The following is a 17,426-nucleotide window of genomic DNA, read 5'->3' on the forward strand; positions in this document are numbered from 1 at the left end:
TAGGTGAAAGACCACTGCCCTTACTCAAGAGGAGTAAACACTTCACCTGCTCCAGGACCAGTGGGCTGCCGTTGGTCAGTTGTAGTTTCTGTAGCTATCTTTATGAAACATAGCTTGAAATCTAGTGCTTTATCATATTTTATACATATGATTCCTGTCGGTCAGTGGCACCCTTTTTGTGAAATATGTGTTGATTCTCTGGTTTTGTTGAGAGCCAAACCCATTCCAGTGAACTAGGCTGTATCTCTGATTTATGGCAAAAATCCTTATAAATCATGAAAGAGTAGTGGCTATATTAGCCAGGTATTTATTTTTGATCTTGTGATTTAGGGGAGATGGTAGATTTTATAAGCTGTCTTTACTACAGGATATGTGGACTTATGCCATCATGTAATAATAGAAACCTGTCTCTAAAAAAATAGGTTCTTCATTTTATATTAATTTACTTTTGTAACCTTTTGCAAATTTAAAACTTGCCTTGTGTGTGTTTCTGTTTTATCTGTATTTATCATCAAAAGATGCCATCTAATAGTATTTTTAATAGGTAATGATTTGACCTCTGTAATAAAACTTAACTTTTATAAGGTTGGGATGATTAATCTGTAAAAAGAGGCACTTGCTTGAGTATTGTCGCCTCCAGTCTGTCTCTCTGTGATACACTGAAACAGCCAGATTCAAGATCATCAGCAGTTTCTGTTAATGAATTAAAAAGATTGCTTTGGAATTTTCTTTGCATTTTTTTCTATAGCATTTGATACTGTTTATCTTTGTTTCTCATAACAGTTGCTTCCATTATCGTTTATGATAACATACCTTTCCCCTAGTTTTCTTTCTGCTTTTCTGGCTGTGCTTCGTCATCTTTATAGGCACTTCTGTGTGTTCCAGCTTTTCTTCTTCTGTTCACTTTTTATTCTATATATTCTGTCTGAGTGATGTCAGGCTTCTCTTACTGTCTCTTTACTGTTGATTTGCCTATGTTTTTTCTGTAGCCTAGGACTTGATTTCCTGAGTCCAGGTCCGTAGCCACTGGCCTATAAGGAATCTCTACTTAGATGTTCCACAGGCATTTCTAAAACTTGTGTCATCATCTTTTATCTCCTGATCCTGTCATGAGGATTGTCTCAATGAATGACAGCCTTGAAGCCAGAAACTGGGAAGGCATTCTTGAGCATTCCTTCACTAATATCCTAGTTCCTTTTCTAGTCTTATTGCTTTACCTGGGTGACTTCTCAGATCCATTCATTTCTCTCCACCTTTGCAGCCACCGTCCTGGTCAGGTCATTAGCATGTCTTGTCTGGACTCTGACTGTAGCGCCGAATGTTCTCTGTCCCAGTCTTGCTGCCTTGCACACCATTGTTATCAGTATGGCTTTTATGACCAAGTACACTGATCAGATAATATGATCATCCTGTTTAAACCTCTCTGATGGCTCCCCAGTGCCCTTCAAATAAGGTGCCAGACTTTTAAAGAGTGACCTACAAGACCCTTCATTCATATACAACATTTGTCTTCATCCCTTTTATCTCCTCAAAGTCTGTGCTTCAGCCGTCTTACTGCCCTTTGACTCTTGATTTTTATATATGATGCTTTAAAATTTTTTTAATATATTTTATTTTACATTGTTTTTGTATCAAACCTTTGAAAAATTTTTAGTAGCCTTCCTGAGGTATAATCCATATACTTAGACTATTGGTTTAGCCTCTTCACTGATCTACCTGCTTCTGCCCCTTGCCCCTATACTCCATTCTCCACAAAGCAGCCCAAAGAAGTCTTTGTTACCACAGTCTGATTTTGCTGATGCTCTACCAGTGGCTCCCCATCTCATTCATAGTGACAGCCAAAACCTATATGTTACCTGTTAAACCCATTGTGTTTGTTCCCTGCTGCTTTTGCTTTCTGATCTCTCTTCTTATGCCTCACTTAGTTTTCCCCAGCTACTTTTGTCTGCTTGTTTTCCAAACATGTCAAACATACTCCTGTACCAGGGTCTTATTTATTTATTTGTTTATTTAGAGATGGAGTCTCACTCTTTTGCCCAGACTAGAGTGCAGTGGCATGATCTTGGCTCACTGTAACCTCTGCCTTTCGGGTTCAAGTGATTCTCCCACCTTACCCTCCCAAGTAGCTGGGATTACAGGTGCGTGCCACCACCATGCCCAGCTAATTTTTGTATTTTTAGTAGAGACAGGGTTTTGCCATGTTGGCCAGGCTGCTCTCGAACTCTTTACCTTGGTAATCCACCTACCTTGGCCTCCCAAAGTGCTGGGATTACAGGTGTGAGCCACTATGCCCGGCCCACATCAGGGTCTTGGTGCTGCTTTCCCTGGGGTGCTCTTCACTCAGATGCGTACATGGCTTATTCCCTCCCTGCTCTCAGGCCACTGCTCAGGTAACACCAGGTCAGTGTTACTTGTGGCCACACTGCTTAGCTTTCTTTCCTGCTTAATTTATCCTCTACAGCACTTCACACTGTCAGATGTACTTCATATTTTATTTCTGGTCTGCATCCTACCACTGAAATGATGGCTTTGTAAGAGTAAGGATTTTCTTTTTTTTTGTAAGTGAGGATTTTTTCCTGTTCATTGCTAAATCTCTATTTCCTAGAAACTGACATTTAGTATGTACTTGGTAAATATTTGTTTAATGAATATGGGCAACCTTATTTTTCTAACTCAGTATTCTGGGGCAACTGTACTTCTTTATTTGCTTGAAATAAAATGACAGCCACATTAAAATTATTCTGATGGCAGTTGAAAGTTCTAGTGCCAACATCCTGAACTATTGGTCCAGATAAGTTTTTCCTAAACTAGTGCTTTTTAGAACTTTAGCTTCCTCATTTTTTACTCTTCAGATGCTCCTCTTAAAAGAATTTCATAGTTTATTAAATTTAAGAAATCTATCACTTATCCTCTGAGGAATTCACAATATCGTTAGCATATCAAAGGCCATTAATATTTTTGAATTAAAGAAATCTTTATTTAACTCAGTTTCCCATATGTAATTGATAATCATGTGGAAGAAACCAGAAATTGTAAGATGTATTCTAAATTCAGATATGTTAAAACATGAACAAAAGTCTTAAAATATATGAAATGTACTGTAATATTCTGAGAAACATATATGGGAACTGAAGTGTATTCTATCAAGGGTTACAGATACACAAACCTAAATATTAATATATTTATAACATTACTTGTTCTAATGTTAAATATTTTACTTTTTTAAACAGCTGATATGAATTCTTCAGAGTCAGTTGGCAGTGATGCACCTTGTGTTGTAAAAGTGGTAAGAAATATTTTAGCTAATTTGTTTCTTTTCTGTTGATTTGGTGTCGTATTTATTTTGTAAAATGCCTTTTTTGATGAACTGGAATTAAACCATAAGATACCACATTTTTAATAATTTTAAAAATATGTAATAAGACACAAAAGTAGCTTTATAGTTTTAAATCACTTGAGTGTGAAAATATCCTCTCTTGAAATAAAGTGGTTCTGGTATTTGGGGGTAAATGAATGAAAGCATAGAGGCATGCAGATGTGGAATAAAAATATTCAGCTCATTTAAGAAATTTCAGCTACTTTTACAGATACTTTTTATATTTATATCCTATAAGACTATACTAATTTAATATAATTTTATTGTATTTTAGTTTGCATTTGCTTCTGGACTTCCACTTGGTCAGTTTTTTGTTTATTCCCAGTTTTCTTCCCCTTCCATTTTTGTAAATTAAATTACTTATTTAATTGTGATTGTTGGACCTTTTTTGCTATAATAATGTTGAAATTAGTTTGTAATGAGTAAAGATTGGCGACATCCTGTCTGACATAAGCATACTTCTGACAGCCAGATCAATTTATGTGTTGGCAAACTAGAAGACTTTTTTAAGTCAATTATGTACCTTTTTGCTTACCAACATTTGTTACTCCCCTTCTTCAAAGTTATTTGATACATATGAAGAATATGTTTTGGTTAAATAGAAGAACCAATAGGATGTATTATCTGGGCAAATTAACATATAACTCTTCCCTTACTTTTTCTCCTACAGGATACATGTATTAGGGTTCTCTAGGGGGACAGAACTAATGGGATAGATGTACATATGAAGGGGACACCCCCACGATTTAATTACCTCCCACCAGGTCCCTCCCACAACCTCATGGGGATTATGGGAGCTACAGTCCAAGATGAGATTTGGGTGGGGACACAGCCAAACCGTATCAGCCAGAACTCAGGAATTAGGATTACTCTGAAGGTTTTCATTTTGTTTCATTTTACTCCCTTTTATATTTTATCTCTTAGGAGTTAGGAGTCAGCTTTTTTGGACCTTTTTAGAGATTTTTAAACTTTTTTTAAAAAATTGAGGCATAATTTTTACAGGGAAGTACGTAGATATAAAATGAACAATTTGAAAACTTTTGATAAGCACATATACCTGTGTATCCCTCACCTCTTAAAATGTAGAACATTTCCATCACACTAAAAAGATTCCTTATGTTCTTTATCAGTCAAAACCCTACTCCCTTGCACTGTTGGAGGCAACCACTTGTCTTGAGTTTTTCTTTTTTTTTTCTTTTTTTGCCGTGAATGAGTTATTCCTGTTCCAGAAGATTATGTAAATGGTATTAAACAGTATATATTGTTTTGTAACTTCTTATGCTCAGCATAATGTTTTAATGGTTCATCCATATTGTTGGTGTATCAATCATTTGTTTCATTTTATTGCTGTCTTGATAGACATTGGGGTTGTTTCCAGTTTTTGGTATTATGAGTAAAGCTTCCATAAACATTCTTGTACAAGTGTTTTTATGGACACATGTTTTTATTTTTCTTGGATAAATACTTAGAGTTGCTGGTTAATAGGGAAGATGTCTATTTAAACTTATAAGAAAGTACTAGGCAGATTTCCAAAATGGTTGTGCTCTTTTACACATTGGCCAATAATATATGACAGTTCTGTTTGTTGCCTCTTCAACATTTGGCATCGTCAGGTGTGTGTATTTGTTTTAGCCATTACAGTTGGCGTGTGGATGTGAGTTATAGCTTCAGTTTGCGTTTACTTGATGTCTAACGATTTTGGGCAGCTTTTGCTGTGCTTATTGACCATTCATGTATTTCCTTTGTGGAGCCTCTTCCATCGTTTTTGCCCCTTTCCTCTGATTTTTATCTTTTAAAAATAACTGGGTTGTTTCGCTTTTTATAATTGAGTAGTAAGAGAGTTTTTTTCTGGATGCAGTTCCTTTTTCAGATAGGTGTTTTAAACATTTTCTACTGTAGTTTGCCTATTCATTTTTTGAATGCTTTTTCTACATCTGAGATGAATCACAGGATTTTTCTCCTTTATTCTGTTAATGTGGCAATTACATTGATTGATATTTGAGTATTAACCAAACTTTGTATTCTTAACATACACCCCACTTAGTCATGGTGTCTTACACTTTTTACATACTACTAGAACTGATTTGTGAATACTTCGTTAAGGATTCTTCTGTCTTTGTTCATGAAGGATATTGGTCTTTCATTTTTTCCCCCACTGTTTCTTAATTTGAAGTTTCCAATCTCATTGTTGATTTTGGTAGCAGAGTTCCCTACCTGGCACTCTGTTTGGTCTTCCTCTTTTTGCCCTGTAGGTCTCTTAAGTCTCCTCCTTTTTACTCCTAGGGCCTCTAGGGGAAAAAACCAGAGGTGCCGTGGACTCACTTTGTTTTCTGTCTTTTAGGGGTCACAGTGCTCCTGTCCTGCCCATTATCTAATTTCTGAAAACAGAAATTTTCTTTTTTTTAAGTCCGTTTTTATCTTTGTTTGCAGCGGAAGGGGTGGGTCTCAGTTATTCCCTCGTGCAGGGAAGTGGAAGCAAAGTGATGCCTTTCAAGTTGTGTCAGTGCTTTATTTCTCCTGCCCCTTTTCATGATGGCCTTTCATTGTGGATTTTTCTTCTTTTTCATTTATGAAATAACATTCTTTTTGGAATATTCAGCCTGCTGCTAAATCAGAGGAACTAAGTTCTTACTGTTAAATTGGGTCATTTGTATTTAATTGCAGAATATTGTGTGCATTTGTTTTTGATAATACAAATTAAAATATTAAAATCTATGGGTAAGATGAGTTTCTTCTTAGGTTCATTAAGAGTTCTGTTGTGAGAAGAAAGCAAGTCTCCTTATGACGTCTCATAATGTTGAGGTTCAAATGATGTGGTTCCCTCTGACCCCTTGCAGTTAGTTGGCATAGTCGTTTCTGTGTCTTGGAAGGAAAGTGTGCCAGTGTCATATCTTGTAGGTGGAATGGTGTATAATCATGTCTTTTTTGTTCTCTATAGCCTGAACCTTTTTTTTTTGTTTTTTGAAAAAGGGTCTCACCCTGTTGCCTGCGCTGAAGTGCATTGGTGCAATTATAGCTCATTGCAGCCTTGATCTCCTGGTTTCAAGTGATCCTCTTGCCTCAGCCTGTCTAGTAGCTGGGACTACCAGCATTCACCACCATGCCTGGCTGATCTTTTTGATTTTTTAGTGGAGATGAGGTCTTGCTTTGTTGCCCAGGCTGGTGTCAAACTCAAGCTCAAGTGATCCTTCCCTCTCAGCCTCCTAAAGTACTGGGGTTACAGGCGTGAGCTATGGCACATGGCCTCTGAACTTAAGTTGTATTTTATCTTAGAATGATGTGCTTTCTTATTGTACTTAGAAATATTTCTGTTGTTCTTTATTGTGAGTAATTAGAAGTATTTCTGTTGTTAGTCAGTGTAACTTGACTTTTACTGCCTTTTTAACTTACACGGTTAAGAAAAAACATGGCCAGGAACAGGTATTTTCTATATGCTTAAGGTAATAAATTATATTTTTAAGTTTAAGACCAAGTACCTAGTTTAGGACTGTGTATCTCCTGTCTCCTAATTTAATTATATTTCCATTATCCTTTATTATTTCTTCTCTTTGTAATTAGGACAGTGATACTCAGTTGATTTTTCTTTTGCATTTAATATTTCAGTAACTTTTTCGATATTGTAGTTATCCTAGAAGAATGTAATACACAAAACAATATTACTGACCAGGCGCAGTGGCTCACGCTTGTAAACCCAACACTTTGAGAGGCTGAGGCGGGTAAATCACTTGAGGTCAGGAGTTGAAGACCAGCCTGGCCAACACGGTGAAACCCCATCTCTACTAAAATTAACAAAAATTAGCCGGACGTGGTGGTGCATGCCTGTAATCCCAACTACTCGGGAGGCTGAGGCAGGAGAATCACTGGAAACTGGGAGGTGGAGGTTGCAGTGAGCTGAGATGGCGCCGCTGCACTCCAGCCTGGGCAACAGAGTGAGACTCTTATCTCAAAAAAAAAAAAAAAAACCCCAAAATAAAACAAAAAATAATATTGACTTTCTCCTTTCCTTTGAAGGGGAAATTTGTAACTTCTATTTGCTGCTTTTCCCCTAGCACTCTCTCCTGAATAAACACCTACAGCACTCATTGTATTAACATTTATTTTAGAATTTTATTCTTCTTATGCCACTAATTGTTTTTAGTTTTTTTGAATGTGTTTATTCTGTCTCTCTAACTAAATTTTAAATTATCTGATAAGGACCTTGTCAATGAAGTTTATTTTCCCTGTGCAGTCTTTAGATGCTTGTTTTATTTATTCTTTTGAATACTTTTTAGCCATTAATTGCCCATTGCCTTTTTACTACTCTCTTCATTTACTCTCAACTTCCTGATGTCATTCACTTTCCTGTCTTATCTTTGCCATAGAGAGTAGGCCCACTGATAATTTGCCTTCTCACAACTTTATAATATTAATAGTTGAAATGTTTCACCAAATAACAAACATGTAAAATGAGTATCAGTTCTTCCTGGTATTAAAATCAGAACTGTTTATGAACATTTGTCATTTAAAACATTATGGGCTATTAAAGATCATGTTTTCAAAGAACATGTACTACTGTTTGGGGAAGTTTTATAGTTATTTCTAAAAAAGCAGGATACAAAGTTCTATATGTAGTATGAAGGTTGTTTTATAAAATGGCTATTTATGAAGAAAATATATCAGAATTTCCATATTTTCTAAAATCAGCATGTATTTTATCATTAGAAAAAAAACTTGCAAATGTTACTTAAGAAATAAAGGCAAATTGATTTTCTAATGTGAAATTTTACTTAATAATGGACTAGCATATCAAACAGTGATTCTCAATCCTGGTTGTAGAGTATAATCAGAATCTGGGTGCAGGGCCTGGTTATTGGTATTTTTAGTAAAGCTTCCCAGGTGATTCTTTTGTGCATCAAGATTGAGAGCCACTGGTAGAATCTGGCACACAGAGCACCTTAATTATTTTAAATGGAATCATGTGTGCAGGCACATTTTTATCCTTGTTTTCAGTAGGGGTTTGCAGGTACCCTGTGCTGCTGGTAAGGGTTTCTAACTTAATGTGGACACTTTGTCAAGAAATTGGTTATTGCTGATAATACATGTATCTGCCTTATGAAACAGCTCCAGATAGTTAACCCACAAATTTCTTATTTGGCATTGGAGTGAAGTTAAGACACACCCATTCAAGGTAGATGTTAGGCACATATTAAAAATGTTCTCCCATGTACCAAATGATGGTCTCTGGTTTTGTTTGGGGGCCTTAATTCTTGACTTACAGGAGAAACACTGTATTTTATTTCTGAAAGTAACTGTGCAGAGAGAAAAGTTAAATTGATAATAAGTTGGATAATGCACGGAGAAAGAAATTTTCTTTTGTGTTCTCTTGCTGACAGGCTTAATATGAAATTAGTAGTTCTTTGAATTGCACTTACCCTTAGTCATTTCAGTAGCAGAACTAGAGGCAGAGGTCAGGCTTTTGGATGGTATCCTAACAGGTCATTGTATCGTGGTCCTTTTCTGATGTGAACTGATCCGAATCTATATTTCACAGGTGCTTGGAAAGAAGTTTGCAGACTGATGTTTCATTTTCCTCACTGATGTTATGAGAAGTGACCTGAATTTTTAATTCATATATCATAATTTTTTGGTAGGAAGGAGAAATTTTGTACAGCTTCATTTTTAAATGGCAGCCAGTTGCTTTTAGCTGGTGCCATTGAAATGTATCACATTTTAATTTTTTTTCTGTTGTCATCTTCATTTTGACACTTAGAAGTCTTAAAGAAACGTTTAGTGATATTCTAGTTAAAATGTCAGTCCCAATTTCTTTTCTAAATCTTGGCTATTATAGAGTTGGCAGAGTATTTTAGATTTGAAATATGTTAATAAAATTTTAGTTATGAGTTAAGGTATTTTCTTCAACAGGAATAGCTAGCTTTGGCTAGAGTGCAATGCCAAGGAAGTAGCTCCTTTATTTTGTGATAATGGAAGTTTATTGGATTAGAAGAAGTATGAAATGAGCCCGGAGAGCCTTCTTGTAGTGGGCTTTCATTATAATAGCCTGATTTAGATGGTTGATTCTCATTATTATAAGTTTAATAAATTATTGCCTGAAGGAAAACTTGAAAGTTAAAGTTGATATGACATAGGCTGAAACTGAATAAATCAGAATTTTATACTGATTTGTCTTAGGAAAACCTCTTTCAAACCTGAATTATATAAATGAACTATTCCAAAGGTAAGCTTTGGAGAGGAACTTTACCAGAATTCCTCTTTTTGAATTTCTGTTTCTTACACTGATTCTGTGATTCCTACCGAAGACCTATTCTTAGCCATTGGCTGGAAACATTGCAAGTTTCTCTTGCTGATGCTTGCAAGTGTCAAGCTATTGTTGCTGCTAGGAAAGGAGCCACAGGTTATAGAGAAACTTGGGTGCTGAGTCCATAAATTAAGGAATCAGCACTCATACTTTCAGTATGTTGGTTAGTTCCTGCTTCTTAAGGAGTTGATGCATGCCAAGCCATGATACTAGGTTAGGGTGAAAAGTATACTTACCTGTAACAAATAAGGCAAGCTTATTTTCAGGTTGTGATCCAAGTGTTAACGTGTGTTGCCCATTTGCTGTTAAATGCTGTTAAATCAGTTTTCCTCTAAGTACTTTCTTTTTGAGACGAAGTCTTGCTTTGTCTCCTAGGGTGGAGTGCAGTGGCACAATCTCAGCTTACTGCAACCTCCACCTATTGGGTTCAAGTGATTCTCCTCCCTCAGCCTCCTAAGTAGCTGGGATTACAGGTGCCTGCCACCACAGCCAGCTAATTTTTGTATTTTTAGTAGAGATGGGATTTCAGCATGTTGGCGAGGCTTCTCTTGAACTCCTGACCTCAAGTAATTCACCCGCCTTGGCCTCCCAAACTGCTGGGATGACAGGCATGAGCCACCATGCCCAGCCTTCCTCTAAGTACTTTAATTGGGGATTCCTAGTTTCTGAATTATAAGAAATCTGAGATAATTAAAGCAGAGAGTATGGAGTGGTTTTCTACAGTTGAGGATGTCTTCAGTGAAGAAAAGGTGAACATATTTTAAGTGCTTGCAAAAGTCATCTCTAGTAACCCAAAACTATAAATTATCTCTCATTTAAGATAGTAGGCCTCATTACTCACTTCCCCCAATGCTCTATTTAACTTTGAACTCCAGCTACGCAAGGATATTCTGCCCAAAATAATTTTTTTCTCATACCTCCTAAAAAGAAAAGCAACCCCAAATTAGTTTAAAAATGTTAGTTTCCTCATTTGAAGTTTTCACTGCTTTAAATACTTTTTTCTGATTCCCAATAAATAATGACTAACACAAAATACCAAACATTAAAGAAATACTAATTTTAATCAGATGAAATTTACTATTTAAAAAGTCCACAGAATTATAAGATCTTTTCCACTCTTATATATTTACTTAACAAGACAAAACTGCTGACAGGCTGTCATTTCTTGTTTGTGCAAATACCTTTTTGTGAATGTATGTTTCTTTAGTAATAATTTTGATTGTTAATATCTCTAAAACTATAAAATGAATGTAGTCCATAATGTTGGTAGAAAACAATTGTTAATGAGCCCCATGTTTTTCTTGACTTTAAATCATGTGGGAAATAAGTTGAATGGCTCTTTGGTTTGACAAACGTAGAAATCCATGCCAGAAAGGAAGGATGCAGGTTAGTGGACAGTGCATGCTTGTTAAGGAGATGCAGAATATGCACTCTTCTTTGTGGTAAGGTCTGTTTTTGCCAGTCCTGATAAAGTAGATATAACTGTAATGAAAACAGGAAAGGAATGGGATTTTGGCATTAATTGGTTAAATCAGGTATTGAAATTTTATTAAATCTGAGAAATATCTTGTAGCCCCTTGGTGATACAGTTAAGATGGTTGCTCATCTTTGCTTAAGGGAAAGCTTAATAAAGATGAAAATTAGCTTAAACATTTTTCTTAAACTTCTGCAGGCTGAGCTATATATCTGATTTTGTATAATTTATCACTTATAGAAATGGAACTTGAGCAATATAAGAAATATAGACTAATATTTCTCTGAACATTTCTAAGGAGTTTGACTTAACATAGTTATAAACTTAAGTATCAAAATTACATTGGACAGAAAAATAGATTTGTTGGTCTTCTTTGAAGGTTCATTGAAAATATCTCAGTAATTTTAACTACTGCTAGTACTAATTAACTCTTATATTTTAAGGAACCCAGTGACAATGGACCTCTTTTTACTGAATTAAAGTTCTACCAACGAGCTGCAAAACCGGAGCAAAGTAAGAAATACAGTACACATACGTTTACACTTTTAAAATGACCAGTTTTTTTTTAAGCCAAGACCTAGAGCATTATCTCTTATTTTTTATGACTCTTGTTATTTTTTTGCTTTACAAATTCCACTTACATGAGATTTGTATGAAAGAATTCTGGTCTTTTAATGGGTTTGTTGCAGCAAGATTTTATCTGTATTGATATATAGAATAAAGTTAATAATAAATGACCTATGGTTTAGGAAATATTGTTAAACATTGAGAATTATTGATGAACTACAACAGGATATCAAGGTAGAGAGCCAGAACCTCTCCTAGTTACTTTAGTCCCTTCTGTCCTTTTTCCATCTCTCCTAGATCTTGATTTCCTGGTTGAGGACTTTTATACTGAGGAAGAAAAACCTCTTAGATTCGTATGAAAAATAGGTCTTCCTATAGAAGCAAGTAAACATTATGTAATTAGAGAGATAAACTGCAACTTCAGGATAGTCCACCCCTGTATTCTCAGATTCCACATCCTCAGACTCAACCAACCAGGGATCAAAACCAGAAAAAAACAAAACAAAACACTACAATAAAAAATAACAATAGTAAAAAATAATACAAATAAAAAACTAGTACAGTATAACAACTATTGATACAGCATTTTCATTGTATTACATATTATAAGTAACCTAGAGATGAGATAAAGTGTATAGGAGGACGTGTGGAGGTTATATGCAGCTATTACACCATTTTATATGAGGGACTTGAGCATCTGGATTTTGGTATCTTGAGGGGTGGCGGTTCCTGGAACCAAGCCCCTAGAACAAAGGAATGACTGTACTGTAGTTGTGATTTAAAAAAAAATGCTTTTTGTAGATTTTTCATTTTAAAGACAATTTTAAGGGCAGGATAACAGTTTTGTAGGTTAATAAAAATGTTTTCATTGTAAAATGCTTTTCATTACTGTATTCTTCATTTTCTTTTTATGAATACAGGTGAATTCTTATTGCATGTTTAAATACATTTTGCTCTTAATGATTTTTTAAAAAATTATTATTTATGTGTAACAATTGAAATCACGAAGATCTGTTTGAATTTGTAGTTCAGAAATGGATTCGTACCCATAAGCTGAAGTACCTGGGTGTTCCTAAGTATTGGGGGTCTGGTCTACATGACAAAAATGGAAAAAGGTAAAAATACGTGTGATTTGTCTTTCTCCTTCCCTTTTGCAACATTCGCTATTTAGCTGGTTTAGTCAGTAATTGTTTGCTGATCACTTACAATATTGCTAGGCCTCCCTCTGGACTATGTGGAGTGTATGTGACAGAGAGGAATAAGATGGTATCTCTGTCCTCTGCTTTCCATAGCAGCAGGCTATAATGCCCTATTAGAATAGGGGTGCCTCTCTAGTAAGGGGACTTCTACAGAGCAGTATCAACTGACTGGAACCCAACTGACAAGGAGGAACAAAGCCAAACAGACCCTGCATTTTTTCCTTTGCCCTTAAAAATAAACAAACTATGTTCTTTATGCAAAAGGGAACCCCTTCAGGATTCCATTTGGTATTTCATGTTGGATACGTAATCTGCCCACACCAGATCAGGCTCACCCTTTATGAGGGATTTAGTGTAGCTGGTGAGTGAAAGCAAATATGTATGAAACAATTAGAGAACAATTAAGTGCAAAATTGTATGATACTGACTTGTGTGTCTTAGGAGTTCAGAGAATGGAGAAAACAAATTCTTTGGGATAGTTTATTTGGAGAAAACCTCTAATACTTTGGTGCATAAGCAGCACTTGATACATATGTGAATGAATCAATGGAACTTCATGCAGTAAGGCTTTGGTACTGAGACGTGAAGGGTAGTTTTAGTTTGGAACTGGGGATACATTGCTTAGGATGATTTCAGCTGCAAGTAAAGGAAAACTTTGACTCAGGCAGTCATCAAGGGCCCAGGTTCCTTATCTTGCACCTTTGCCCTCCTCATCTTAGTTTTGTTCTCTGTTAGTTCTCCATTGTGTGGTCGCCAGGTGGCTGCTCCATTTCTAGGCTTCACATGCAGGCACAGTACCCAAGGGCAGAAAATGGTATCTATCGTGTGTTGTGAGTTTCACTTTCCTGGCAAAGGAAGCTTTCCCAAGAGCCCTGTGGCAGACTTCTTCTCATGTTTTCTTGGTCAGAATTTTATCAGTACTTATTCTTAAACCATTCACTGGCAAGGACCAAGTGATCACAGTGATGCATGTGGAAAAGGATGGAATGCCGGAACCAAATTGGTGCTCTGTTAGAAAGGATTGAGAGGAGGGGTAGTAGTTGGGTAGGCAGCCAGTGTTGTTTACTTGGGAACCATGCCTCTCTTAGGGAGTGTGGGATTCCTGAAGTCACGCTGAACGTTTTATTTTATATGGTTTTTCTGGGATAGCAAAATATGTTACAGTTTTTATAATATTTTCTTGAGAAATACTATAGAGCAAGGATTAGTTAAGAGCAAGGATTCTAGAGCTAGACTGCCTAGTTTTAAAACCTTGTTTTGCCCTTTAAAATGTGTGTGACTTTGGGCAATTTTTTGCTTTAATTTCCTCATCTGTGAGATGGAGTAACAGCTAACCACTTAATGATGATTAAGTATAATGCTACAAGAGTATATGTAGAACATAGATGTTAGCTTTTGCTCTCAAAGGGGTCTTTAATTGCTTAAATGTTAAAACCTACTGGTTTAGAAAATCATTGAGGAGGCGGAATAGCAGTCTTAAGCGGGAGATTAATGTGAGCACAAGGATAGACTTCTGTTCTACTGTAACTCAATGGCTGTCTTCCTCTAGCAGAGGAAGAGGGCATGCATGTAAGAGAGAAGGAAGTAAACTTGGAGAAAAAGTCGGTGGCAGATAATGAAGACCCATAGAGGAAGGGACAGTTTGGAACCAATGTCTAGTAGGTAGTCAGAAGCTATCACTTGCTCTTGAGCAAGGGATGAGGTAACACGGTAGTGAAGGTGGCATTTGGGAAATGGTTTACATGGTGAATTAAAGGCTGTCTAAAGGGGAGTAAGACAAGAAAAACCCTTAGTGATGACTTGCTGGAAGCAAATATGTTTGACTTGTGCTCCAGTATATAATAGTTATTTTCCTAAGGAACAGTACATTATGGAAACTACATTTCATAGAGATGATTGGAAGAAAAGTGTGCCTGGGGCTAGAGCATTTTTACACTTGGAATAACAGCCTTTTCCTCTTTCCGTAATTTCAATATAAACGTCTGAAAAAAAAAAAACCAAGTACAGTATATTGCAGCAAAACCTAAACACCAAACAAATCTAGCACTAGATTGATTGTACTTGACTGCATCAGGTGTGGTCATGCGCTAGTTAACTTTCTGTCTCTCTCGTTTCCCTGTCTGTGAGATGAGGATAATAGTACTTTATGAATTACTGTGAAGATGAAATGAAAACATGTAAATTGTAAGGGGCACATAGTAAGTGCCCAGGAAATATTTCTTGCAGTCATCATCACCGTGATTATCATAATTGGTTTCATTTGTTTGTCTATGATTTTTGTTTGTCAGTGGTGATATTTTGCTTAAGAATGATGGTCTTTTTAAAAGTAACCCACACTGTCGTATCACATTTTACCATATACGTTCTTATCACCCATTTTATGATAAAGTTTGGAAACAGTTACACAGGGCTTTTGTTTGTATAACTCCTGTGAGGTGACCGGGGGCTAACTGGGTCCAAGGTTGACACTGTAAGCTGACTGACGAGGGTACTGCTGGAAAGAACTTCTCTGGTGTGGATCAGAAGTGCCTTAGAATGTGGTGACAAATGAGAACACAGTCTAAGTCTTAACTCAACATTTATTAGTGATGACTTTACCTCCTAGCCCGTTTCTTCTATAAAATGAGGTTGCTAGAAATGTCTCCTTTAAAAGGTGGCATCAGTCATATATCAGGCATTGATTTGCTTTTTAGGTTGAAGCTCTTAAAAAGAATCATCGTAAGTCTTAGAAAGTAAAGAAATAGAAAGTAGATTATTCTTCCAGCCCCCTGCCGTACCAGACATCCTTAGTTTTTCTTGTAACTCCTTTGAATTAATATGTATGTGGGGCTTAGAACAATGTTAGCTGCTACCATTATTAAATTATTTATACTGGTATATATTTTTCTTTTACTTGCACATTTTTATCCAAGTCTCCAGAAAAGTATACATCAAAGGTTTTACTTTAGAGGAGTTACTTAGGAATAACTTCCATTTTACTACTCAATGGTAGCGCTGTCTTTCCAGAAGAATGTGGTAATGGTTTCTATGAAATTTGTGGAATCATGTTTCAGTTGATGTTTATGATTTCAGTATGGTGACAAGATTAAGGGCTTAATAAGAATGATGGTAGGGTAATTTGTGAATAAAAACAAAGACCTATGTAATAGAATTTTTTTTTTTTTTTGAGATGGAGTCTTGCTCTGTCACCCAGGCTGGAGTGCAGTGGCCGGATCTCAGCTCACTGCAAGCTCCTCCTCTCGGGTTTACGCCATTCTCCTGCCTCAGCCTCCCGAGTAGCTGGGACTACAGGCGCTCGCCACCTCGCCCGGCTAGTTTTTTGTATTTTTTTAGTAGAGACGGGGTTTCACCGTGTTAGCCAGGATGGTCTCGATCTCCTACCTCGTGATCCGCCCGTCTCGGCCTCCCAAAGTGCTGGGATTACAGGCTTGATGTAGTAGAATTTATTAATAGACCCCATGTTGAATTAAGCAGTTGTGTTTTAGTCATCTTTCAGGCTGTTACAGAGGTTGTATTTTTGTTACCTGTGTATTACAGGCCTTAAGTATCCTTTATCTGAAATGTTGGCACCAGAAGTATTTTAGATTTGGGATTTCTTAAGGATTTTGGAATATTTGCATTAATACCTACTGGTTGAGCATCCCAAATCCGAAAATGGGAAATCCAAAATGCTCCAATGAGCATTTCCTTTGAGCATCATGTTGGCACTAAAAAAAACTTTCTAATTTTGGAGCAGTTCTGATTGCAGATTTTCAGATTTGAGATGCTCATCCTATATTATAATCATTACACACATCACCTATTTAGTAAAAGCCAACATGTATATGTGCTCTGGTTTCATCTCTCAACCTTTCAAAACCTGTTATACAAAGGAAACCAGGAAGTCAAAGTTACCATTTTCACTTTATTATCTTACAAGCCAAGGTGCTAGGAAATCCTACATGAATGAATACATTTTGTCACTTTTTTTTTTCCCAAGATGGAGTTTCACTCTTGTTGCCCAGCTGGAGTACAGTTGCTCAGTCTTGGCTCACTGCAATCTCTGCCTCCCAGGTTCAAGCAATTCTCTTGTCTTAGCCTCCTGAGTTGCTGGGATTACAGGCACCTGCCACCATGCCCGGCTACTTTTTGTATTTTTAGTAGAGACGGGGTTTCACCATGTTGGCCAGGCTGGTCTTGAATTGCTGACCTCAGGTGATCCACCAGCCTTGGCCTCCCAGAGTGCTAGGAATACAGGCGTGAACTACTGCGCCCGACCACCACTGACTAATTTTATAATCTTGGACAAATCACTTTACCTCTGAAGACCTTAGTTATTTTATTTATTAAAAGATGTTTAGACAAGATGATTTTCTAATTTTCTTCCAGTTCAAAAATGAATAGAATTCTGAGTTACTTGTTCAACATCTTGTCTTTTAGTGTTAGTCAACTCTTCCTTCCCTATTGAACTTGTCATATTGTTATCATAGAAGCCTACAACATATAAATGGGGTTTTTGTATCCTACTGACATTTA

At 36.5% G+C, this 17,426-nt stretch overlaps 1 protein-coding gene across 4 annotated transcripts in view; it reads left to right on the forward strand.

Moving 5' to 3' along the window:
- Window positions 1-17,426, forward strand: part of VRK1 (VRK serine/threonine kinase 1) — an 85,657-nt gene that overhangs the window by 37,580 nt on the left and 30,651 nt on the right. For all 4 annotated transcript variants that reach the window (XM_030931177.1, XM_010353677.2, XM_030931175.1 and 1 more), the window contains exons 3-5: window positions 3,231-3,286; window positions 11,589-11,658; window positions 12,740-12,827. In XM_030931177.1, the coding sequence (XP_030787037.1) occupies window positions 3,231-3,286; window positions 11,589-11,658; window positions 12,740-12,827 (214 nt within the window). The remainder of the gene's footprint in view (window positions 1-3,230; window positions 3,287-11,588; window positions 11,659-12,739; window positions 12,828-17,426) is intronic.

The sequence above is a fragment of the Rhinopithecus roxellana genome, chromosome 5, assembly GCF_007565055.1.
Source record: "Rhinopithecus roxellana isolate Shanxi Qingling chromosome 5, ASM756505v1, whole genome shotgun sequence".
NCBI classification, from domain to species: domain Eukaryota; kingdom Metazoa; phylum Chordata; class Mammalia; order Primates; family Cercopithecidae; genus Rhinopithecus; species Rhinopithecus roxellana.